The 27,977-nt window shown below is 34.2% G+C and overlaps 1 protein-coding gene across 1 annotated transcript; it reads left to right on the plus strand.

Moving 5' to 3' along the window:
* The first annotated feature begins 908 nt into the window (after window positions 1-908).
* LOC126743087 (nose resistant to fluoxetine protein 6-like) lies at window positions 909-27,191 on the plus strand. Its single transcript, XM_050450037.1, has 9 exons — window positions 909-1,193; window positions 11,014-11,225; window positions 17,793-18,019; window positions 18,676-18,761; window positions 18,826-19,349; window positions 19,401-19,736; window positions 25,839-25,986; window positions 26,040-26,224; window positions 26,277-27,191. Exons 1-9 carry the CDS (start codon window positions 1,007-1,009, stop codon window positions 26,481-26,483), a joined length of 2,112 nt encoding a protein of 703 aa, XP_050305994.1. The 5' UTR covers window positions 909-1,006; the 3' UTR covers window positions 26,484-27,191.
* The last annotated feature ends 786 nt before the right edge of the window (window positions 27,192-27,977 follow it).

Below are 27,977 nucleotides of genomic sequence, written 5' to 3' on the forward strand. Positions count from 1 at the left end.
TTTATTGACCTCTAGTTCAAATAATTTAAATTTCTACTGGACGTGCACGAATTAAATTAACAGTAAAGAAGTATTTAGAAGACATGGCACTACAAAACTAATTTTTTAATTAACTTTTGAAGCTATTCATTAACTGATAGATGCGTTGACTGTAAACACAGTCACCCAGGACTCTGATAGTTGTCAATAGGTTCTGGAGTAAACATAACCTTAAAACCGTGAGGTTATGTTACTTCACTGAGAAGTGTAACCCTATTGGGCAGGATTTGTATTACATTTTTTCCAAAATATATACAAAGAGATATTTAACAAATACCATACGTGGAAGTGAGATATACAATCGAACGCATTTATTACAGTAGGCATGGCTAAAATAGACCAGGGATTTATATTAGATCCTCACATACATTATATAGATAATAATAAAGAAGAGTACGCGATTTACCCAACACCTCCTTAAGAATAATAAGTTTCTTATGTAGTACCACCGTGGTAGTACACACCAAAGTGTCTTTAGTTCTTAAGGAGGTGTTAATCTATCACATCCAACTTTTCTGCATTAATTTAAAAATTCGCGGCCTTTTCATAACCTTAAATAAGTAAGATGTTCGGGTCTACTTCCGGTAAGCGTAAAATATAACTTCCGACAAAGGCCTTCTTAAAAATAAGTGATTTGTTGAAGTAGAAGCTGTCGAGATGCATGACGGCCGCCATCTTGGAAATAAAATAACCTAAAAAGGCGCAGTAATGGCGAACGGGCGCCATCTTGAACCAAGAAAAAAGTACAAAGGTGCGCTCTTTTCGCCACTGAATGGCTAATAAAGAACCCGAAAATGGTATTACAAAACAACACGGTACCACTCCGTAGTGCCGCCAAGATATCTTCAATTTGGCTCCGATAGGCGGGCAGTAGTAAGTACTGACCGATAGGCGCGTTAGTCAGCGGGTACCCTCCCGAAATTGACATTTACTTGCGGCGGGTCGCGCTCGCGGGTACCACCACACGATGGATCTCTTCTCGCCGTTGTTTCTCGGGATTTTCGCGTTTTTTTTCGAATCTTCGCGGGGCGAAAAGATCGACTTGTTCCCGGACTTACCCCTCGGGGTTATCGGGGGCGAGAATGTGCTCTGCAGGGAACAAAGTCGGATTTACATGGAGGCGTTGGGAAACTTGAGCTTGTGGGCCTATGAAAGTAAGTGTTTTGTTTTTTATACTACTAGCCAAAGTCGGCTTATCTCCACTCGTCACTAACGTCTTAGAGTCCATGGTCTTTTTCAATGTCAAGTTTCAAAAGTTGGGGACTCATTGCAGTACATGCACTTGTCAAATCAATTTTACTTGACAATTGAAAAAATAATTAATTTGATAAATGTAAAATTTAATCATAAAAGCCCGGACTACTTAGACCCGTTTACTGGATAATATCGGAACGCTCTAAAGGCCCTTTTGTCTCACTCTAACTCACATCATTTTTCGACTATCTTTGTTTAGCAACATCTTAGTCCGGTACAATTAAACTTGTCAGGTTTGCATTTCAATCAAAAATTTATATAATAACTTCAAAACTCCTTCCTAATTCAACAATACTTTAAATACTTTTTTTATGTAATTTCACGGTTTATTAATAGTTTGACAAACTGTTTTGAAAAATAACACAAAAAAATTCAAAGGTTACTTCTTTAAAATTAAAGGGGTGTGATCTTAATGTAAATTAATGATAGAAAATATATGAATTTCAAATATTTTAAATCATTTATTAATTTTGAGAAAACCTTGTTCTACCTCTCTTTTTAGCAAAGGAATCCATGTATTATTAAAATCAACCGAATATATAGCTAAGCGTTTATCTTCATTTAACAGTATAAAAACACTTTTTACTCCTTTAGTTTACGTAATTTTGAAATTAGTTCCTTTGCTAAAATTGAGGAAGCATTCCAGTTTATTCTATGGTTACTGTCAAATGCATGTTGTGTAATTTTGGATTTTTGAAAATCATATTGTTTTTTATGTAAGATTTATGTTCATTAATTCTTTTTGGTAATGGTCTACAGTTTTCACCTATGTAAAATTTACCACAAGTACAAGGAATTTTATAGATTACATTTTTATTAAATTCATTTTCATTGAAAGGTTTAATTTTTGTTAATAAGTATCGTAATGTGTTTTGTGATTTAAAAATAGTTCTTATATTAAATGTTTTAGCAATTCTTTTTATTTTTTTGTTACTTCAAGAGAATGTCAATTATTATTTATTTGCGTTTGCAATAAGACGTAACACAAGCAAAAATTAAAATTTTATTAAAACACAAAAACGATAGCCTATAATAGTTTAATCTAGTCTTTAAATAAGAATCTAAGGCGCCTAGGTTGTTGTCCAAAGAAAAACCTTTAAAACCTTGTCAACAAAACTCAATATCTTCCTCTATCATCTTTCGATGAACGCTCATCAAGCAAAGGCCGCTTAGTCTCGCGTCTCCTATCGTTGATCTATTCCACACCTTAACCCGCCGTAATGTGCAAAATGAACGTTCAATGCTGCAGGTTGTCGCTTGCATACAGATTCTACAGACTATACGGAACTACGTTGGACGTAGTTCCTTCTTCGGCTGTCTTAAACATCTCGTACCACGTAGTAGCCTCGGCAACAAAATTCTGTAAAAAGGCCCCATAAAAATTCTGTATATCTTCCGCTACGGAAAATGATTTTTTTTTTAATGTGTAGCGGAAAATCGAGTTTTAAGAGACGAAATAACCGAGTCTAAATATGGAATAAAAATAGAGGTTCTAAAAAACTCCTCTACATTTTCAGATGGTTGGTTTGATCGATAGATTTGTCTTGCTACGATTCGAGGACGCTTAAGCTCAACATCCAGGTCCTGGCAACTCTATTGAGGAATTATCTCGATGAGATTGAAGCACGATCGTCAATTTATTAATATAGTCAAGAACTTCTTTTGTATTTATATTTACATTTTGTAATTGATTGCACACTGTTTCGAGTTTGGCAGAGTAGCAAGCAATTACTAAGAGCGTAACAACGTATGTTGAAGTTGTCGCAGTCGTATAAAGCTGATATGCTTTAGTATTTTTCTTATATGCTTTATTTTTTTGGTGCAGCAATGGAAAGTTCTTCTAGAGCTTGTACAATCGTAATAAAGTTCTGAGAAAATATCCTTATACTTTTGTATTTTGCTGTCCAACCCGTTTCACAAAAAAGAGGAATATTTGGTATTTTGTTCGTCGCAATTTCGTATTATTATTTATTAAGAAAAATTGAATTACAAATTTTCTATTAGGAATTTTTGTTTGTGCATGTAAAAATAAAAAAAACAAATTACAATTTATACTCAATAAAAACTGATATTTAATGTAATTATGGATGCATAAATCATTATAGCAAAAGATAAAACAATAAGAGGAAAATTACCAATCTAAACCACTCCTACTCATTCTAAAGAAAATCTTAATTTGTCTATATTATAAAAAATAAACTGTCTACATCTTCTGCTAAAAATCTTAAAGCATATCGAAAATCTCTTCAGAATAGACCAATTGAATTGACTATCCTAAAATATAATTTTGTGGTACATATTTAGTGTTTTAATGATTTTTGTATGTAAGTTTTTTTAATGGTTTGTAAATGGATTTTAGTCATTTCCTCAAGAAACACTTTAGACTAGTTTAGTTTTTTCAAATTTTTAGTATACAGGGTGTCAAAATGTTTCTATAGGCTTATTTTAAGGAGGTTATTTACTGATTTACAACGTTCAGTCAAAATTACATTAAAATTTATGGTATGAAACAAATATACTTTATAACAAAAAACAAGAACTTCTCTGGTCTATGCGTGTATCATGTTAAAAAATAGGAATTTTGCAGAAGAATTTTTTACTGGTAAGCTGTTTGGGGTGGGTGGCGGGTGTAAGGGTAGTGTTAATGAAAAACGTTTTTATTGCATAAAATAATTGCCTTAAAGGAAAAAAAAATAATTTACTCCCTCGGGTTACAGATAATTCACTATAATTTGTATTATTCTTTATTTTTAATCACTTATACACAACATAGAAAGTATTATATAGATTTTAATTAATCAATCTTTTTGAATGTTCTTAGTAAATTACAAAGTTTTTCCTCTAAGGTAATTATTTTTCTGCAAAAAAATCGTTTTTCATTAAATTACCCTTACCCCCCCACCCGCCCCACATACCTTACCAGTAAGAAATTGTTTTCAAAAATCACTGTTTTCCAAAATAATACATGTGAATAACAGCTAGTTTTATCATTAATATCTAATAACTCAATTTTTTTATTTAATTTTGATATAATTGCATATATGTATATTAATAAATATTTAATACAAAAACAGTGCTTAGGATTAGATTTTATAGACGCAAAACGAGGATTTTTCAAAAAAATTCTAACTGGACAAAATGTTTGGGGTGGGTGGGGGGTTAAAAGAAGTGTTGATAAAAAACAATATTTTTGCAGAAAATATATAATCAATATTTAATTTAATAACATTGTTTATTTAAATTTGTTATAATTTTATATATAATTATTTAGTAAAAAAACAGCATTATTATTAGATTGCACAATATGGACGAAAAACAGTGATTTTTCAGAAGAATTTCATCAAATATTAGTAAGTCAAACAGAAATCAATCAAAGCAAAATATTTATTCGAATAAAAGAAAAAAATTAAATAATAATTTCTACATGGTAATTTTGGTTAGTTACAACAGGATATAAAGATGTGCATCTATCCCAAGTTAAAAATTCAGATCTAACGCAACTATCTTAAATGTAACTTTCTATTCTGTACTTGAATGATGATAATTCTTGGCTCAGTTGAGAAAATTGGACTAAAATTAAATAAATGCAGCAATAAGCTGCTTGAAACAAAACAATAATTGGCCTTAAAATATAAGTAAACTACCTGAAATAGGAAGTGAATCTATGGCTCAATTGCCTGGACTAATCAAGTGCTTTAGACAAAAATTAAATTTTAGTCAAGGCAGTTGCAGTTAAAAATTCTTAACTCAAGTGCCTAGAATTGCGTAGATTATTAGAAAATTTAAATATATCTTGCAATAAAGTGCCTAAAATAAAATAGAAATGTTAAATAAAATTTATTACTAAAGTGCCTGAAAGTAACGTGAATTCACGGCTCAATAGCCTGGACTAATCAAGTTCTATGACTACTCACCTGCCTTAGATAAAAAAATGTTAATCAAGACAGTTGAATGATGAAAATTCTTAACTCAAGTACCTAGCATTGATGAAATATTGAACTTAAATTAAATAAATGTATCAATAAACAATTGTCTTTAAAATATCTTTAAAGTGTCTGAAATTAAAAGAGAAATAATGCCTGAATTGCCTGGATTAATCAAATGCTATGACTATTAAATTATTTTAAATAAAAAATAGATTTTAGTCAAAGCAGTTGAATAATAAGGATTCTTGGCTCAACTGAGGAAATATTGGACTAAAATTAAATAAGTGCAGAAAATAAACTGCTTGAAGCAAAACAATATAATAATGAAATAGGATGTGAATCTATGGCTCAATTGCCTGGACTTATCATATTCTATGACTATTCTTTAGATATAAAATATATTTTAGTCAAGGCAGTTGAATGATGACAATTCTTGGCTCAATTGCCTTGAATTAAGGAAATATTGGTCTAGAATTAAATAAATCCTGTAATAAACTCTCTAAAATAAAATAGAAATATTAAATAAAGTAAAGTGTCTGAAATTAAAAGTGATTTTATGGCTCAACTGCCTGGACTAATTAAAAGTTATGAGTACTCAACTGCCTTAGAGAAAAAACAGATATTAGTCAAAGCAGTTGAATAATAAGGATTATCGGTTCATTGGATTAAAATGAAATAAATGCAGCACTAAACTGACTGAAAGAAAAACAACAATTGGCTTTAAAATATAAGTTAAGTGCCTAAAATTAGAAGTGAATTTCTAGATGAATTGAATGCTTTAGATAGAAAATAAACTTTAGTCAAGGCAGTTGAATGATGAAAATTATTGACCCAGTTCCTTAGACTTGAAAAAGTATTAGACTAGAATTAAATAGATGCAGCAATAAACTGCCTAAAATAAAACAACAATTGGTTCTAAAATATCAGTTGAATTGAATGGCTCTATAGAATTAAGGAGTGTAGACCTAGTCAAAGTCAAAGAGTGTTTTGTTGTTTAAAAAAAAAAAAAAACATTTTTGTTAACAAAGCATATATTCACTTATATTAAAATATAACTCAACAAAATATATACGGAAATAATAAAACCAGCTAAAATATGAATTATTAAATATAAAAGTAGTAAAACATATGGCATACATATTATTATGAAAATGTAAATACGTTAATTATTCTGCTAGTTTTTGTACAATTTTATTAGTATTCTGTAGTTAAAGTTGATTCGTAGGGTTTCTTTAGGGTTCTAGTTACGTTTGGTTTATTATTTTCATCTATAGTGTTTAGTTTTTAAGTAGTTCAGTTAGTATTCTTGTTCGAGAGCCCCATTTTGGCCCCAATTTAGATTATTTAGGTTATATTATTGTAAATCCCTGTAGTTCTAATTTTCTAGAATTTGTATACTTGCTTGCTTTGACTGTCAGTATTCTCCTAAAATTATTGGTCTCTTTGAGCAAAAACAATGAAGATAATTCTAAATATTTCGAAACTGTTCCATCGGGTTTTAAAAAAGACGCGCTTCGTGACAATTTATTCAGTTTTAATTGTTTAGTCAGTTTTTACCTTGGAAACAGTCAAGGCGAGTTAGGTTAGTGTTTTTTTGACGTTGACAATAAAAGTGTGTTCCCGAATTTCGTTACAATATATATAACTAGAATTAAATAACTCCTGTAATAAACTACCTAAAATAAAACAAAAATATGAAATAAATTTTATTGCAAAAGAATCTTATGGCTCAACTGCCTGGACTAATCAAATGCTCAGTTTTAAAGCTTCTTCCAGGCATGTAAATGACAAATGACAAGCCTGGAATAATTTTCCAGGAACTGTGAGCTTCTTCCAGGAAGGAAAAAAGCCAGCATTAATATCCTGGAATATTGTTTTAAGTACTGTGAAACTTATTTTAGGTATTTGAAGCTAATATGGTAAACCTGGAATAACCTTCTAAGTACTTTCTAGTTCAGAGCCTAGAATTTGGTGTTTGGATTATTGTAATTATTTTCTATTATTTATTATGAATTAACAATTTTAGTTAAAAAATAAACTATAATCGAGTTAGTTGAATGATGACAATTCTTGGCTCAGTTTCTTAAAATTTAGAAAGCGTGGGACTAAAATTAAATAAACATGTAATAAACTCTCTAAAATAAAATACACAGAAATATTAAATAAATTTTATCAGTAAAGTGTCTGAAATTAAAAGTGATTTTATGGCCCAACTGCCTGATCTAATTAAAAGCTATGAGTACTCAAATGCCTTAGATAAAAAACAGATATTAGTCAAAGCAGTTGAATAATAAGGATTATCGGTTCAGTTGAAGAAATATTGGATTAAAATGAAATAAATGCAGCACTAAACTGCCTGAAACAAAAACAATAATTGCCAAGATTTTTGATCACTGACTCTTGACATCCGATGAACCTGTTTTCATTTGACAGATGCGCATAATCCTGCCCGTCCCCGGGAAATTCAAATTTCTCAAAATCCTGTGATATCCTATAGCAATACAACAGTGAAGAGTTTCTCCTATACTGTTGCAAAAAAACCCGGGAAATTCAAATCGTCGAAATGAATAAATTTCAAGCTGGTTGAAGTAAACCGAATCTGGGTGACCCAGCTTCCTTGACGTTGCATAAGAATCATAATTGTTGCGTAACCTCTCTATTTAACGTTGTGTTTCGTGGGCAGCTGTTGAATACTGCGTTAATTAACGCGACTACTGACATCCCAAAATTTAAAAAAAAAAACTGCAAAACACTGAAATTCCTTCTGTACGGTGACGTAACGTGGGTTATAAAACTGAATCACACCGTCGATGAAAGAAAGTACACCGTTGATTGCGGAGATGGTGAAACTTTTACGAGACTATACGTTCGTTATTATCATTATTATTTGCTTGACCCAGTGAGGTGAGATTTTTTCTTTGGCAAGGTCGCTTTTAGTTACATGTTCTGCCGGGTTACTTCATTTTAGTGTATGCGGTAACGGTATCGTAATTTTTTACGTAATTCTACTCGGATCGTAAACGACCTCATAGTACTCATAAAACAGGCATCAAGACCCAGAAAACATATTTTTTATTTATTGACGTAAAATACATTTTTTAGAGTGAAGCTCAGATTTAAGTTACAATTTTGTTAGCTACCAATTTAAATTTATATTCAAATATCATCAGTCACAATGCTTGTTAACAGTGGACGAGATTCTATTGATTAAACATCAGATGTTGATGGGACATCAGCCTTATTGAAAGGACCTTACAGACTATAATAAGAAAGTTTTTTCAGCAGCAAGACTTGACTGATCTCGTCAAAGGCCTTGCTAGAGTCGGTATAAGTGATCGGAATAAAACCTTGAAAGTTATTAATGTTTGTTCTCATTTAGTCCAAATAATTTGATTTCCAAGCCCAGGCATGCCAAAAATTGAAATTTCTCAGTAACTACTGAGCCTAGATGAATTAAATTACTAGTAGAGTATTTAGAAAACATGCCAGTACAAACTTTGTTAAGAGCTTTATGCCTTTAATTATCTCCACTTCAAATAATTTGATTTTCAAGTCTAGGATTTCAAAAAATTACAATTTCTCAGTAAGTATTAGGCGTGGATGAATGAAATTAATAGTAGAGTATTTAGAAAACATGCCACTACAAACTTTGTTAAGGGTTTTAAGTGATTGGAATGGAACCTTTGAAGCTATTGGCCTTTATTTACCTCTAGTCCAAATAATTTGATTTCCCAGCAAAGGTGTTTCAAAAATTAAATTTCTCAGTCACTATTAGGCGTGGATGAATGAAATTAACAGCAGAGTATTTAGAAAATATGCTACTATAAACTTTGTTAAAGGTTTTAAGTGATTGGAATAAAACCTTTAAAGCTATTGGCCTTTATTCACTTCTAGTCCAAATAATTTGATTTCCAAGCACAGGCGTTCCAAAAATTAAAATTTCTCAGTAACCATTGAGCCTAGATGAATGACATTACTAGTAGAGTATTTAGAAAACATGCCATTACTAACTTTGTTAAAGGTTTTAAGTGATTGGAATAAAAAATTTGAAGCTATTGGCCTTTATTCACCTCTAGTCCAAATAATTTGATTTCCAAGACCAGGCGTTCCAAAAATTAAAATTTCTCAGTAACTATTGGGCGTAGATGAATGAAATGAACAGTAGAGTCTTTAGAAAACATGGCACTATAAACTTTGTTAAGGGTTTTAAGTGATTGGAATATGATCTTTGAAGCTATTGGCCTTTATTCACCTCTAGTCCAAATAATTTGATTTCCAAGCATAAGCGTTCCAAAAATTAAAATTTCTCAGTAACTATTGGGCGTAGATGAATGAAATTAATAGTAAAGTATTAAGTAAACATGCCACTATAAAATTTGTTAAGAGCTTTAAGTGATTGGAATAAAACATTTGAAGCTATTGATCTTTATTCACTTCTAGTCCAAATAATTTGATTTCCAAGCACAGGCGCTCCAAAAATTAAAATTTCTCAGTAACTACTGAGCCTAGATGAATGAAATTACTAGTAGAGTATTTAGAAAACATGCCAGTACAAACTTTGTTAAGGGTTTTAAGTGATTGGAATATGACCTTTGAAGCTATTGGCCTTTATTCACCTCTAGTCCACATAAATTGATTTTCAAGCACAGGCGTTCCAAAAATTAAAATTTCTCAGTAACCACTGAGCTTAGATGAATGAAATTACTAGTAGAGTATTCAGAAAACATGCCACTACAAACTTTGTTAAGGGTTTTAAGTGATTGGAATAAAACCTTTGAAGCTATTGACCTTCATTCACCTCTAGACCAAATAATTTGATTTCCAGGCACAGGCATTCCAAAAATTAAAATTTTTCAGTAACTATTATACGTAAATGAATGAAATTAGGAGTAGAGCATTAAGAAAACATGCCGCTACAAAATTAGTTAAAAGTAGTTAATTATAGAGCATTACACCTTTCCATTACCAACTTTGTTAAGGGTTTTAGTTCATTTACTGACAGATGTGTTACTGTATGCCACTGAATTGTCACCACAGGTAATATAGTATTACGAAACAAGACGGTCCGGTATAAGGTACCACTCCGTAGTACTGATGCCAATAAGATATCTTAAATTTGACAATTTTAGGTCATCTGCAAATATTAGGAATCCAGATAGACCATCATAAGATGAAAGTTTTTTAACAGGGCATAACTGGTCAAAAGCCTTGCTACAGTCGGTATATATTGTATGAGTTTCATGATTGTTTTCAAAGATAGAGTTAGTAAAAAGGTACTTGTCGAACAGAACGTCCTAGCATACAACCATGTTGCTTAGGTAGTATGATTTCTTGAAAATGGCTGACAAAGTTAACAGGATACGTGTATTTTTTGTATTTTATTCCAGGCTTTTCTTTTTAGCTTTTTATTTTAATTCAGGCCTTCAGTAATTAAAAAAAATATATATTCGCCAGGTATTTTAAATAATTGTCCATTGTCCTTCAAGCTAAAGTACTCCGTAGTACCTTTAAAAAAACGTAAATTTTCAAAATGGCGCCCATCCATGACTCTCAACATTGCAAAAGATTACGATTTCTAAAAAAAAAAACTTGAACAAAAACTCTCGGACTAATATGAATTTAATGGAGGCGTTCCCAAATACCACAGAAGGCGTGGCTTACTAGGCCAATCAATAAAGACAGATTTACGTTTAAACACATTTTACGCTCTAGGCCTGGACTATTAAAAAACATAGTCCAAGCGCATATAACAAAAAACTGGTTAACTCTTCTTAATAAGATGATTTTTTTTCAGTGAGAGACGGCACCTCCAAATCGGTCCAAGGCATTCTCAGAGGTAGCATAGCCCAGTTCGGACATTTCGAGGAGTGTCTCAGTGCTCAAGCTCCATTTCCCACCCAATACTGCGTTACGAACTTGGTGGCTGACGTACCTACACCCAGCAACCCTAGGGATCCGAAGTTGCTCAGTTATTTCACCAACGAGAGTGTTATTAGTAAAATATATGTAAGTCTTGAATGAATTTCCCATTTTATTCTAAGTAGTTAAGAAGGTGTAATAGTTCAAGTGTGTATTGTAAAAATCATAGATGCATAATTGCCTAAGCTCCCGGACTAATAAAATAATATTACAATAAGACAACGTCACGTTAGATCTGCGGTATTTTTCTTTCACGTGCTGTAGTCCAAGCTTCACTATCAAAAATGACACAATCTTTCCTTTTATAGTCCGGGTGTTTATGGTAAGAAACTCTATGAGCGCTTATGTCGCTTGCTGGACTATAAAAGTTATTTTAACACATGGTTTTTAATATTCTTAGTGTATACTCGAAGAATGATTTACAAGTATTGAAAACATGCAAGAATTTAAAAAAAAATGCCTAAGCACTTGGACTAAATTGCATTATATTTCATTTAATAATATATAAATTTAACAGTCAGAAGTCAAAAATACATAGATACACAAGAGCCTGGACTAATATTTATTTTCAGAACGTTACATCTCATTTCTTCTCTTATTCTAACGCGTGCTATTATAGTCTTAGCTTTACTGTCAAAAATGATAATTTTGTTCTTTTCTAGTTCAGGTGCTTATGGTAAAAAAATCGTATGATTTAAGCGCCTATAAAAATCTTATTTTCATGCGTTTACTGTAAAAATATTCAATATATGCAAATATTTGAAAAAATGTTGCTTAAACACTTGGACTACATTGCACCATGTTCTATTTAATAAAATGAACGTAAGGTCCTAACAAATCAGAGTTCAAAAAAAGGACAGGTATAGTCCAAGCGTTTACCGTAAAAATCATTCATAAGTTGCAAGAATTTAATGTCATTTAAAATAACGAATATAAATGAAACATGTCCTGGGCTAAACTGTATTTCGCATAAAATCCAGACTCTTATTCTAATGCATGTTATAGTCCAAGCTTTACTGTCAAAATAAAAAATCTTCGCTTTTATAATCTACGTGCTTACGGTATAGATACTGTGCGCCTGAAAAAAACAATTTTTCCTTTTATAGTCGGGGTACTTATGGTAAAAAAACCGTATGATTTAAGCGCCTAGACTATAAAAATCTCATTTTTTCACATGGTTTTAAATAGAGCAATTTAATATACACTCAGCAACTCTAGGGATCCAAAGTTGCTCAGTTATTTTACCAACGAGAGTGTTATTAGTAAATAATATGTAAGTCTTGAATGAATTTCGGTTGTTGCAAATTTTCTAATGTACATACCACGAACGTGCCTTAGACGTTACATAAGAATATCAAACAATATCAGATTATTGTGTGTTGAGTGGTGTAAAAATGCAGTTGCAACAAACGGTCATTAAAACGGGTATCGCAATGTTCGCTCGATAGAACGTAAACTACCTTATTTAGTTCTTGGGTAACGGTTTAACATATTTTTTTTTGTGAAATTTGATTATACATATTAAGATTACGTTCGATTTGAAATTGAGTACTGAGCGGACACTTCAGGTTTTTTACCTTATGCATCTGTACTATAATGGGGGCTCAGGCATACAGTTTTTCGCCATAAGCTCTTGAACTATAAAAGGGAGGACTTGACTTATTTTTGACAGTGAGGTTGGGACTATAGCACCTGTTAGAATAAGAAGTATTATATTTACTAGTCCAGGCTCTTGTGTATCTCTCTCTCTCTCTTCATTGGCAACCTTGAACACTTAAGGGCATACCGCAATACAGGTCTGGAAACTTTCTAGTTTTAATGGAAAAGTAGGAAATATTTCAAGGTTACCCTTGACCTAAATGTTTATGTCATAAAATCCTTTTACCATAAGCAGCTGGACTATAGCACCCGTTAAAATAAGACAGCGCATCAGATATGACGTTGTCATATCGTTCTAATATTTATTAGTCCAGGCTCTTGTGTATTTGTCTTTTTTGGACTCTGACCTATTGACACCCAATTTTTAATCTAATAATTTCAAAATAAAGCAATTTAGTCCAGGTGCTATGTACATACGGTGCTATGCAACTGTGGATAATAGCTCACGCTTGGACTAATAAACGATTCTATTTAAAACCATATTTTAGAATGAAATTTGTATAGTCCAGGCGCACATTATCTTTACCGTAAGCACGTAGATTCTAAAAGGGAAGATTTTTATTTTGGGCAGTAAAGCTTGGACTATAACATGCGTTAGAATAAGAGACTAGTTTAGCCCAGGTGCTTAGGATATATTTCATTTATATTCTTTGTTTTAAATGACATTAAATTCCTGCAACTTGTAAATGATTTTTAAGGTAAACGCTTGGACTATAGCACGCGTTAGAAAAAGAGTGTAAATCAGATGCGACGTTGTCTCGTTCTGAAAATAAATATTAGTCCAGGCTCTTGTGTATCTGTTTTTTTTTATCTCTGATTTGTTGGGACCTTACGTTCATTTTATTAAATGGAACATAGTGCAATGTAGTCCAAGTGTTAGGGCAACATTTTTAAAAATATTTGCATATATTGAATATTTTTACAGTAAACGGTTGAACTATTAATTTGCTTTATTTAAAACCATGTGTTAAAATGAGATTTTTATCGTCTAGGCGCTTAAATCTTACAGCTTTTTTACCATAAGCACCTGAACTATAAAGAGACATAATAATAATTTTTGACAGTAAAGCTTAGACTATAGCACGCGCTAGAACAAGAGAGTAAATCAGATGCGATGTTCTGAAAATAAATATTAGTCCAGGATCTTGTGTATTTGTTTTTTTTTGGACCTATTGAAACTCAATTTTTATTCTAATAATTTCAAAATAAAGCAATTTAGTCCAGGTGCTATGTACATACGGTGCTATGCAACTGTGGATAATAGCTCACGCTTGGACTAATAAACGATTCTATTTAAACCATATTTGAGAATGAAATTTGTATAGTCCAGGCGCACATTATCTTTATCGTAAGCACGTAGATTCTTAAAGGGAAGATTTTTATTTTTGGTAGTAGAGCTTGGACTATAACATGCGTTAGAATAAAAGACTTGGTCATATGCGAAATGTCCATATTGTAAAAATATTTATTAATTTTAATAATTACAAAAAAGGCAGTTTAGCCCAGGTGCTTAGGATATGATTCATTTATATTCTTTGTTTTAAATGACATTAAACTCCTGCAACTTGTAAATGATTTTTAAGGTAAACGCTTGGACTATAGCATGCGTTAGAAAAAGAGTGTAAATCAGATGCGACGTTGTCTCGTTCTGAAAATAAATATTAGTCCAGGCTCTTGTGTATCTGTTTTTTTTTATCTCTGATTTGTTGGGACATTACGTTCATTTTATTATATGGAACATAGGGCAATTTAGTCCAAGTGTTAGGGCAACATTTTTAAAAATATTTGCATATATTGAATATTTTTACAGTAAACGCATGAACTATTAAATTGCTCTATTTAAAACCATGTGTTAAAATGAGATTTTTATAGTCTAGGCGTTAAAATCATACAGTTTTTTACCATAAGCACCTGAACTATAAAAGGATAAAATTATCTTTTTTTACAATAAAGCTTAGACTATAGCACGCGTTAGAATAAGAGAGTAAATCAGGTGCGACGTTGTCACGTTCTTAAAATAAAAATTAGTCCAGGCTCTTGTGGATCTATCCTGTTTTGCCTTCTTACTTTTAGGAGTTTATGTCAATTTTATTAAATGAAACATGTAAATGCAATTTAGTCCAAGTGCTTAAGCAATTTTTCTTCAATTTTTTTTAAATTCTTGCATATTTTCAATACTTGTAAATAATGTTTAGAGTATACACTTAGACTATTAAAAACGTTCTTTTTAACACCATGTCTTAGAATGATTTTTATAGTCCAGCGCTTACGTCATAGAATTTCTTACCATAAGCACCTGGACTATAAGAGGAAAGCTGTTTAATTTTTGACAGTAAAGCTTGCACGTGGAAGAAAAATACCGCAGATCTGACGTGACGTTGTCTTATTGTAACATTATTTTATTAGTCCAGGAGCTTAGGCAATATTGCATCTATATTTTTTTAAATTCTTGCCACTTTTCAATATTTCTATTGTATGATTTTTACAGTACACGCTTGGACTATTACACCTTCCTAACCACTTAGAATAAAATGGGAAATTGGACATTCCTGGTTAATGTATAGCTTTTAATAAAATAACGAACAAACAAAGCGATTTAGTCCAGATGCTTATGATATATATTTGTACATTATAATCTAAGCTTGGACTATTAAATCGCGTGTATTAGAAAGCGATGGCAAATGGGTATAAGTTATATTCCTTCTCACTCTGATGCATGATAATCTGTTCATGTTCGGATTGTTTTAAATGAGATAATTTAGTCCAGGTGCTTAGGAAATATTTCCTTACTATTTTTTGTATTATTCTTTACCATTCAATATCGTTGAAAATATTCTTCAGTACCTTCTTCTTCTTCGCATAATACATACGTTGGTCCACTGACATTGAAAGTAAAAGTTACCTAACTGACCTACAAGCCGACTGTACCCATAATGGTTTATTACATAAGCGTCAGCGGGTTTATTCACTTCGCTTGTTTATTTCGTTCGACACGAAATGTAAAAGAATTTTTTTTTTCTTCACTTGTCTTCCTGAAAATTACCATTATGTAAAAATCTAGAAATTTCCACAATTACCTATTGTTCTATATAGTATAAGGAAAAATTAAGTTACATACGTGCACTCATTAACCCTGAATTTTTCGATCACAATACGGTAATTATGCTTGAATTTCTTGGGCATCCATGGCACCATATAAATTTATTAGTTTCACAAGGATAAACCACAGTATATCTCTGACAGTTTAATATAAAAAAGCGCCCGGACTAAGATGAAAGAAAAAGACAAAAAACAGGCATTAGAATGAGTGGGAGAAAGCTAAATTTTCCATGGCCCTTATTCTTTTAGTCCAGGCTTTCATGCAAAAAAAGGGTAGCTGTAAAAAAAATATTTTCACATTAAAAAATTATGTTTAAGCAGCTCGGACTATAGTTCTGTGTGTTAAAAATCGTGCGTAAAAGAGAGAGAGAGAGAACGAAATATTTATTTGATAAATAATATAGAAAAAGACAAAAAAACACTTAGTTTTAGAGTGAGTGGGAAGAACGCAAAGTGTTCTAATTCCCTTTATTATCTTAGTCCAGGTTCTCGTGTAAAAAACTGTAAAAAATTCATTTATTTGTGTGTCAAAATTTTAAGAGGGAGAAAATAATAATATGCGTTAGAATGAATAAGACAAAACCATGCGACAATGCAATATGTTCTAAAGCTAATTTTTTAGTCCAGGCTCTCATGTAAATTAAAGCCAGTAAAGTGCTTTAATTTAAAAACAAAAGTCCGTTTTCTCTCGCTTCTTTAAAGAGAAATAAAATGAAAAAGAGATAGAATTAGAACGAGTAAAAGGGATCGCTTATGACGTTGCGACGTGTTCTAAGAATTATTTTTCTATAGTCCAGGCTCTCATGCAAAAAAGTGTAACTGTAAACTGTGAGTCAAAAATTGTGGCTAAGAAAGAGAGAGCGAGATAAAAAAAGGATGCGTTAGAATGAGTGGAAATGATGCAGGCTACGTTGCAAAGTGGTCTAATGCTCGTTATCCTTATAGTCCAGGCTCTCGTGCAAAAAAAGTGTAACTGATAAAAATTATTTATTTATCACAAATACCCGGACTAGTCCTGGGTCTTAAAAATTGTGTGCAAGAGAGTGAGAGATAATTTTGCGAAAAATTAGCAGATTATAGTGCTAATATAGGAAAAGACGAATTATTTGCGTTAGAAAGAGTAAGTAAGAGAAACCCGTGCGACTGTAGTCCAAGCTCGAATGTAAAAAAAGTGCATTTTAATTATTTTATGCCTAAGAAAGCGAGAAAGAGAATTAGAATGAGTGAAAAAGTCATGTGTCATTGCAACGTATTCTAAAGCTTATTATTCTCTAGTCCAGGCTATCATGTATTCAATTGTATCTTTTTAATAAGAAATAAAAGATATTTAAAACTCCTGGACTAATGCGGAAGTTGCTAAACTGCAAGAGTGATAGAGAAAGAAAGGGATAATTTGCAACGTTGCCAAAAGTAACATTTCAAGATGATTCGAGGCATATTAGAGAGGTGAGACGCAGTAGAAAACTCAAAGAGTATGTATCAACATACTCTAAAGCCCTTTAAGTTCTTTAGTCCAGGCTCGCGTGTAAAAAAAGTGCACTTTATTGATTTAAATCTTAAAAAAGCGAGAGAAAGATAGAGAGAGGCAAAGAATTGGAATAATACGTCTTAAAGTGAGTAGGACAGCGCATCATATTGTAACGTTTTCAAAGTCTTAATTTTTTTTAGTCGAGGCTCTTAATTTAAACGATTGCAATTACTATAGGGGTTTTAGTTTTAAGAAAGATAGAGGGAGAGATAATCGCTTGCGACACCTTAAAAACGCCTGGACTAATGACGCATACGTCAATAGACAGTGAGAGAAAGAGTGTCGTTTGAGATGTTGTCACATCAACAACAAAAGAAAAATTGCCAATAAGAGAAAGAGGGATAGAGGATAACACTTATAATTTTCAGGACAAAAACGACCCATCTCAGCAACCGGAAAACGTGGTTCAGCTGGGCTGGTGCGTGCCCGCCTCCTGTAAACCGACCGACCTGGAAAACCACCTGAACCAGTACCTAGCGACCGCCGAATCGGCGCTACGTAGCAAAAATATCAACTATACAGCTTACGTGCCAGCCGACCAATGCCAGGTTTCGATGAACGACAGAAGATGGGACCATTTGGACATATCGTTCTTGTGAGTAGTACATACCTTGTCTTAATAAAATTATAAATGTTTGAATAGTGATAATCAAAACCTGTTGTGTCGCAGAGTTGTTTTATTTTTAATTAATTGATATAATGCTTGCTTCATGTGTTTTTTCAAAGTTCCAAATTGACTTTTGTCGTACTTATCAATGAAGTAATAAAGGATTTTCATTTGTCTTAATATGAACTAGAACTAATTATATTCGTATGAGTAAACGAACATGAATAAGAATATATTTAGTGTTTCCATTTGTCTTGGAATAACCTTTAAGAACATTCGAATAGCTTAATATGAACATTTTTAGAATAGTCTTACACAAGTCTAGTGGCAATCTAAAACCTGTCAAAAGTTCGCTCGTTGACTTTTGAGGTACATAATAATATTGATTTTGACTCCATGTTTTTTTGTAGGAGTATTTCGTTGACCAAAAATGTAGTTTTTCATATAAGTTTCCAATTTACATACCTATCGTACAAAATCCACTCATCACGTGAAATAACTGAACCACCAAAAATTTAAATTATTTATTTACACTCGACTAAATGTAAAGCGAACCACCCTCAAGTATGATTTTTTGCCCTTCAACCCCGGGGACATACCCCAAATACACCAAAGTGGCGACAAAAACTCAATTTATTTTTTAGGCTAGTGTCTGGTATCATCGTCATGTTGGTGATCGCCTCGACCATATGCGATTCCACGTGGACCAACGAGGAAAAACTGTTCGGAGGTAAACCGTTCGTTTTTTTCGGTCCCGTCAAGTGATTTAATAAACATCCCGTTGCTCCCTGCAGGTTCCCCATTAAGAAACCTCTTGATCTCCTTCTCCATTAAGAAAAACTACCCGAAACTGGCGCGTACAGAGGATTCGAACCCCGCCCTGAGAGTCCTCTACGGGATGCGGGTCTTTTGCATCTGCATGATCATCACCGATCACCGTTTCGGCACCTTCTTGAGCAACGCCATCTTGAACTTTAACACCGTTGAAGAGCAGTACCGGTCGTTCTTCGGCACGTTGTTCTTCCACGGGGACCTCTTCGTCGACTCCTTTTTCATCCTGAGCGGACTGCTGGTCACTTACTGTCTCCTGGTGCAGTTCGAGAAGAAGTTCTTGAATCCCGCCTTCATAATTCTCATGAGATACATCAGGATCACACCGTTGTACGCCTTCGTGATCTTCTTCTGCTCCACCATGTTCGAGTACATCGGACACGGACCCATGTGGAAAAAGATCATTTCTCCAGAGGTGCGGGACTGCCGGAGGAACTGGTGGACCAATTTACTGTACGTCAGCAACTATGTTAACCCGGAACATATGGTGAGTGACAGGGAGTTTATTACTTGCGGATTTAATTCGGTTTATTTGCAGTGTATGGTTCACAGCTGGTACCTCTCTTGTGACTTTCATTACTTCGTAACCGCTCTGTTCCTGTCCATTTTGCTACAGAGAATGAAGAAAACTGGCCTCGTAGTGCTCGGGATAGTCTTCGTCGTCTCCATCCTGGTTCCGTTTGTTATAGTCTTTATTAATCAGCGGCCAGCGGTGCTCTTTTTCTATCTGGACTTCATAAGGAGCCCTAAGAGCCATCCGGACTTTTTGCTTACTTACATCAAGTCACATGCCAGAAGTACTCCGTATATTGTGGGTATGTTTGCTGGATACATGTTCTTCAGGTTGAGGCAGCAGAAGGCTAACGTAAGCTGGGTAAGTTTTACAGGAGCAATTGTTAATGTTTATCTTTTTGTCAGGTTCATTTAAGTTTTTTTTTAAAGGCCTTGTGTAGAGCACATTTTGCCACAAGTTCCAAGTGGAACAACGGTATTCATGTTTAATGATAGCTCTTATCTCAATACACCTGTGTCTCAAACAAATTAGAAAAACTCATTGATTCACTTAATTATCTAAAAACTTATATCTAAGTCTCTATGATATAGATATGCTTAAATCAATTATTTTAATATCTGGGCTTATTATACTTACTTACTTTGTTTATTTTTATATATCTACTACCTAATAGGAAAGAACGACTTTTGAAAATTTTAGACAGGGTCACTCGCTTCTCGCCTTGGAGTCCAAGTGTAAATTTCCCTTGCACCCTAAACTTTCAAACTTGAAAAATACTATTTAATTTATTTACAACGTTAAACATGCTTATTGTAGAGATTTGGTTAAGCTAATTAAGCAATTTTTATTTGACATTCAAGGCTGTTTAAATTCATGGTTGTCAAGAGTCAAGTTCTGGCCAATCATAACCCACTATTTCCTACCCAATTCCTCCATTTTCCAGATTTGCACTACAAAAATTCACCGTAGTCTTGGTAGCGTAATCCTCTGTTTTTATTAAGTTGTTGTATATCCAGCATTTAATTTTTGTATCAGTATCTGGAAAAAGGCCAATTTAGGTACATTGGTCAGTCCCAAAATTTGTATACGTTTTATGGAAGAAAATATAATAATAATAATAATAATAATAATAATATCCTTTATTTGCCAACAAAATCGTATACAGGACGACAAAGCAACGTCATACAAAGGAGGATCTAGCTCCCATAGGGTACATTAATTTTTCTTATCTAGAATTCATAGAGGCAATATACTTATATAAACAAAATAGCAAAATTTAAAATAAATATTCTAAATATCTAACACAAGTTAAAATTATTATCCAAAAGTAAAATTATAAAAACATTTAATCTGCAACCAGTGGTAAACAGCTTTTTTAAATTGGACTGTAGATTCAATGCTTCTAATATCAGCAGGTAGCATTCTATAAGCCCTGATGGCCATATAATGAGAACCTCTTTCATAGTAAGCTTCGCTTCTATGTCGTGTAATCATAGTCACATCCTCAGCGTACATTGCCCTATTCTCAACAAACAAATGATTGTGTCTCTTCACAAATAACACCAAGGAAGAAAAGTATAAGGAGGGAAGGGTGAGTATTTTTAGTTTGCAGAAGTAAGGTCTACAGGAAGTTCTGTAGGTCATGCCCAATAAACAACGAATGATACGCTTTTGCATTTTAAATATATCTAGAGCTCCTCTTGCCGATCCCCAGAAACAGATACCGTATTGTAAGATCGACTGTATCTGTCCGAAATAAAATAGGCGAAGAGACACCTCAGACACTACATCCCTTAATCTTCTAATCAATCCGCACAAGCTAGCTAATCTGAAATAAAGGTTTTCAATATGTTTCTCCCAATTTAAATTGGGGTCAATGTGTATTCCTAAGAATTTAATACTATTGGCTACAGGGATTGACTGCCCACCAGACCACACAAGTAGAGATTCTGAGACAATATTGGCCTTCGAAAAATTAATCAACCCCGTTTTACCAGAGTTCAAAGACAACTTACTGTCCAGACACTACTATAACTGATGTGTCGTCGGCGAATTGACAAATCATATCAGAAGGGAACAGCTCAGGCAAGCCATTGACATATAATAGGAAGAGCACAGGTCCCAAGATTGAGCCCTGAGGCACACCTCTTCCTATAATTTGGGGGCGGGAAAACGTTGGTGAGCCGGAATGTGTCACACAAACTATTTGTTCTCTTTGCTCTAGATATGAACTGAGTAATTTAGATGCTGCACCCCTGATGCCATACCGTTCCAGGATGTCCAGCAGTAAAGAATGGTCAACCGTGTCAAACGCCTTGGACAAATCGAAATACAGTCCAGCTACACTGGCCTTTCTCTCAAGATTCTTATTATGTTTATTTAATGATACAAGTTAGACATAAAAACCACCATACCTTTGGCTATTTCTAAGGAGTCCTTACTCTTTTCAGTTTCAACTTGACAGTTTGACGTACTTAATTGGATCAAACAAAATGGTGGAAGGGCGTGGCCAAATTAAGGCGGGAAAATGCGAATTTCATTTAGTAAGAAATCGCATAATTTTATTAGTTAATCGCAATATCCAAAGCAAACAGAAAAATTGACAATACGAAAAAATAACAGTAATAAATAAAATCACATTTTCTTACCGGACACCTGGAATTGTTGCAAATCAATTAAAACATTACTCCCGATATAGAAAAAAAGTTATTTTTGAAATTCAAATCAAAAACAAAATGACAAATGATGTTGTGAAACGTCATTTGTGTCAGCTACTGTCAATTTTGCCAAGCAAGATGGCCGACGTACAATTCCGATTTTCACCATACACGTGCTGAAAACTGAACGTCCCATCCACAGAACACAAATATATAGAGAAGTGCGGGTTGCCTTGTTAACGCTAAGAAATGTTAGCCCTCTACCGAAAGTGCAATAATTCGTACTAATTGTCCAGCCATTACTATTGGCAACCCGTCTGACCAATCAGATTTGAAGGAAGGGGTGGTCAAAGCGCGGGAAATTCGAACTCACAGAACACCAACTGACTGTGCAATTTAATGTGAGTGTAGAGTAATGTAGAGTGAACCGAAAATTTGCTAATTTTGCAATTGCATTTAATTGAATAATTCAAGATTGGCTTATTAAAATTTTTTTAAACTGTGCACAAGGGTTTGCCAGATTGGTCTCTTCAAAAAGTTATCTTACATTTTTTTTTTATAAAAGGTACAGGGAAGCCAATAATTGACCCCCTTAAATTTTAGATGGGTTTTTTATGGGACGCACCACTTAGTATAGGGATATAAATATAAATCCCCGAGAGATATTCCATGAATGTCCTAAATCTGACAATCTCACACAGGACATTTGCGACCACTATAGTACGTCCCCAGAACAATAAATAAGTGTTTACTGAGATCATTTTGTGGATGAACCGGATACATACGACCAAGAGCATCAATAGAACGCACATCCGGATAACCAGGAACATTCTCGACGATTGCGTTTAGCTGTCATTTTTATAATTGTCAAATTTTAACCATAGACAAAATTACTTTCTTTTATACATACAGTATGTCCCAAAAGTCTAGAAAAATTAATTACCTGGTTGAAAAACGCTCGGTCACGTCAATTCTCTTTTTCAGATTTCTGAACACATTGACTTTGATTAATAGATTTGACGTCTTCGCGCTTAGTTCAATATTAGACCATACGAAGAAGTCGCTAATTTATTTCCAAATAATTAAGTTATCAACTGATCAAAAAATAGTTCGACGAAACTGACAGAATTAAAAAAAAGGACTAGATCTGGTCGGTCAAAATCCTCGACAAATGATGAAGGAAGTTTTACAATTTTCGTTGAAAACTCCCACAGTTCATTGAGAAAAGCCGCTCAAGAAATTCATTTGGAGCAAGAACTTTTGGATGATGATTTTGACAGCAGGGTCGAATTTCGTGAAACAATCTAGACCAAGACCAGAACTTATTAAATAACATATTTTTTGTCATCAGTTTCAGATTTCCTGTTTTGTGTAAGTACACCGCGATCTTCTTCTCCATCAGGAATAAAACAATTGACGCTCCCTTATTTTAATCCTGTTTTACCCACGCCACTCTACTTTTTGAGTGATGAATGGATAGGGTCACCCTATCCCGTTCTTCCCCGTTCCCTTTCAGCCCATTTCCAACACAACCCTAAACTGTCTCGATTTTCTGTCAACGTCACCACCCATCACCAGTTTCATCCCCATTACGTCCATCTTCGACAAAATTCCCGTGAAACCATGTCAAAGACCTTGGTACTGTTCGGAGCGACCGGACTGAGCGGCCTTTGCGTCACCGAAATATCCGTAAGAAAAGGATTTAAGACCAGAACGTTCGTGCGAGATCCAGCGAAGCTGCCGGACGAACTCAGGGGCAGCGTCGAGGTGTTCGAAGGGGACGTACTCACCTACGATCACGTGTACAATTCCCTCAAGGGTGCCGACGGGGTGGTTTACACGTTGGGCACCAGGGGGGACCTGAAACCGACCACCCTGATGAGCGACTCTTTAATAAACATCATCAAAGCGATGAAGCAACTGAACATCGGCACCATCTCGGTTTGTTTGTCGGCCTTCCTGTTCTTCGACATCGACTCGGACTATGTGCCCGATCGGTTGAAAGATGTGACCAGAGACCACAAGAGGATGTACGACGTCTTAAAAGATTCCGGATTGAATTACGTGGCCGTGTTTTGTCCCCATATCTCTTCGGATCCTGGCACGGGATACGTCGCGGTCCCTAATAAGTATATCGCCAGGGAGGTGTCCAAGTGGGACTTGGCACTCTTTTTAGTGGAGAGTCTGGATATGCCGCAGTTTTATGGGAAGCCCATCGGAATTGGTTCGAAGCCCAAAGAGTAGAACCAAGGTTTGAAGTTCGAATACCTAATGGGATCTGTTGGAAATTTTAGGTCCTTAAAGGTATGCAGCAGCTGAATAGTCCAGTTTGGAAGAGAGGAAAATCCATCGTCTAGTCTAAATATTAGAATGGCATTTCTACAAGAAAGCATTAAGCGGAGGCCCAAAGAAGTGGTTAATTACCAAAGATCATTAAAGCCAGAAATCAGTAGAAGAGCAGTAGAGCCTGGAAGAAGTTATTTCTATTTGGAAAGGATGGTTGGCTCACTCCATGGTCGGAAGTATGGATTTATTCCATGGAAACATAGACATTGCCTTTAGAAAACACAGCAAACTTTAGGCCTTAAGAAGTTGTTAACTAAAGGAGATTCTTAACACCAAGGAACCAGTTCCATTATCAAACCTATGAAAATGCCAAAAAGTTGAAATTTGGATTTGTCTGGAAAGCCAATGATTTCTCAGAAAAATTGTATCTTACATAAAATGTTTTGAATCGAAAATGTTATCCAATAGTTTTTAATTCATGTCTCTATCTTTAATAATAAAAAAGTTATCCAAGATTTTGTCAATCATCAAAAGTATAAAAATGCCTCAAGAAACCAGTTGAAGATCAAGTAAAATATGAACCAAGTTATCTATATGTCCAGGGCTCTCTTCACGGTTAGAAGTAAAGATTTGCTTTATGGAAAACCGTTGCAACAGAAGATCTTCAAAGTCTGGAATCGGTTGAAGATCAATAAAACCTGGAAGAAGTTACTGCTATTTCCAAAGAGATGTCCAAGGCATGTTGGCTCTCTTTATAGTGAAAAGTATATTGATTTATTGCATAAAAAACCGTTGGAAAGACAAAGAATAGATTGATATTTCTTTGAGAAACCATAAGTGGTTAACCAAGGAACGTTCTTAAAGCCATGAATCAGTTGATGATCAATAAAGCCTGGAAGAAGTTATTTCTACTTCCAAAGAGAAGTCCAAGGGAGGGTTGGCTCACTCTATAGTCAGAAGTGTAGATTTATTCCCTGGAAAACCATTGGAAACAAAAACAATAGACTGAAGGCTTAAGTAGTAGTTAACTAAGAAACAGCCCTAGAGTCAAGAATCAGTTGAAGATCAGTAGAGCCTGGAAGAAGTGATTTCTATTTGCAAGGAAGATTTGGGCTCTCTTCACGATCAAAAGTATGGATTTATTTTATGAAGACCCGTTGGAAATACAAAGAAAAGACTGACATTCCCTTGAGACCACAAGAATTTGAAACCTTAAGAAATAATTAACTAAGGAAGATCCTCAAAGCCAAAATTAGTCAAAGATCAGTAGAAATTGCAAAAAGTTTGGTTTACTTCTAAGAAAGATCCTTAAAGAATCATCAAAGAAAAGAGTCAGGTGGAGATCAGTAGGGCCTGGAACAAGGCATTTGATCTTCCTGGAAGTTTCAGGGGGGCACTTCTACTAAAAACTCAAGACCTTCATCAGAACCTTAACGAAATCGACTCAAAACCCAACCACTTAAATTAATAAAACATTCCATAAAATCACGTGTTTTACTTTAACTTCTTCTCCTTCCAGTTTCTCTCGTACCTGATCTTCACGGTCTCCATAACCCTCATGGTGGTCTCCATAGTATCCGGTGCGATCTTCTACGATCCCTACTACGAATATAACACTCTGGACGCGGCTGCGTACTCCTCCTTGCACCGAACCGTTTGGTCCATAGGTAAGTATTCGGCGCGAAATTTAAACTGCTTGACAATTTTTACGGGCCTTTAGGTAGTATCGGGGTGCTGTACGTGGCGAGCTATGGAAAAATCGGATGGGTGTACGCCTTCTTGTCTTGGAGGCCCTGGATCCCGTTGAGTAAATTGGTTTATGGGGCTTATCTGGTGCATTTCCAGATCCAGCTTAGGGGGGCTGCCAAGAAGGCTTCCGCTGACGTCACTTCTTATTTTGATATCGTAAGAGGGTCAGAGGTATGGAGGGTCAGCTGATGATTGATTGATTTTTTAGATTTGTTACGCCATCTCCGATATTGTGCTGTCGTTTGGGTTGGCTTTGGTGCTGTATTTGGCGGTGGAGGCTCCTATTAGGAATGTGTTCTCGCTCCTTTTCTTTCCGCCCAAGGGGGACAAGAAGAAGGAAGCTATTGCCAATAATAACAACAATAATAATGAAGGGGAGACTGTCAGCGAAACTACCTGTGATAGCCATTTGTAGGATGTAGGAATAAGTTAGGTTAAGGTCTTTGAACATTGAAAGGATAGAATTGCATTGCCGTGGAGCTAAATGCCAAATGCTTATGTAGAAATGGCAAAAAAACACATTTTCGTAGAATGGCCTTTTATTCGGTTAAACAAATATATAAATTATAACTCATAACTTATAAATACATAAATTAATACGTCTTGCCTTAATCGAGTCATGCCAACCTAACAAAATGTAATAACTGTCAACACATGTGACGTTATAACTAACGGCGCGAAATTCGAATTTTAAAATTAAATACTACACATTATAATATCTTTAATATCAATAAGTGTGATATATAGCTCGAAAATTGCCTTTTTGAAAATGGGTGTAAACTTGACAACAGAGCATCGATGACTAAGTTTGTAAACAAAACACCCTCAAAACAAAGTTGTTGTTTACTAATTCTAGCCTTTCAATGGTCTAATGTTAAGGTACATTAAATTATTGTATATAATAGGAGCTCTCTTGACTTGAATATATGTAGTTGATTCAAAAAAATAATAACATTATCTATGCCTAGACTAGTCATTATCTAATGATTGCTTCTTATGTAAATATTAGGTGCTTAAATAAACAATATATATGGATAAGATAAGTAATTATCATGTATAATATAGTTGTAAGGTATTATTGTTAAGTTAATCCTGATTAAATATATATTTCTTAATATAAAAAGTGAGTTTGATTTTCGAATATTTAATAATACTAAATAATAATTCATTCAAAACATTTGTAATATATCCTGTTAAAATAAAAATCAATATCAGATCCTATCTATTATTAATAAATAAATAGAGTGCTTTGAATTCCAGAAATCATGAGCGATCGCTATGGAATTATGCCTCTCATTTGTATTTGGATTAAATACGTAGGAAAAGTATCAATTCCAGAGGATTCTGAATGTTCCTGGAAGGTGAGATGCGGTTGAAAGTGAAAAAGTGGACTTTTGACCCATAAATCGGCATTTATGTCTATCTGAAGTCCAGAAATCATGAACGATCGCTATGAAATTATGCCTCTCGTCTATATTTGGATTAAATACGTTGGAAAAGTAACATTTCCAGACGATCCAGGATGTTCCTGGAAGGTGAGATGCGGTAGAAAGTGAAAAAGTGGACTTTTGACCCCTAAATCGGCATTTATGTCTGAGGTCCAGAAACCATGGACGATCGCTATGAAATTATGCCTTTCGTCTGTATTTTGATCAAATACGTTGGAAAAGCAACATTTCCAGACGATCCAGGATGTTCCTGGAACGTGAGATGCGGTAGAAAGTGAAAAAGTGGACTTTTGACCCATAAATCGGCATAAATGTCTATCTGAGGTCCAGAAATCATTAACGATCGCTATGAAATTATGCCTCTCGTCTGTATTTGGATCAAATACGTTGGAAAAGTAACATTTCCAGACGATCCAGGATGTTCCTGGAACGTGAGATGCGGTAGAAAGTGAAAAAGTGGA

Source organism: Anthonomus grandis, chromosome 12 (assembly GCF_022605725.1).
Source record: "Anthonomus grandis grandis chromosome 12, icAntGran1.3, whole genome shotgun sequence".
NCBI lineage: Eukaryota > Metazoa > Arthropoda > Insecta > Coleoptera > Curculionidae > Anthonomus > Anthonomus grandis.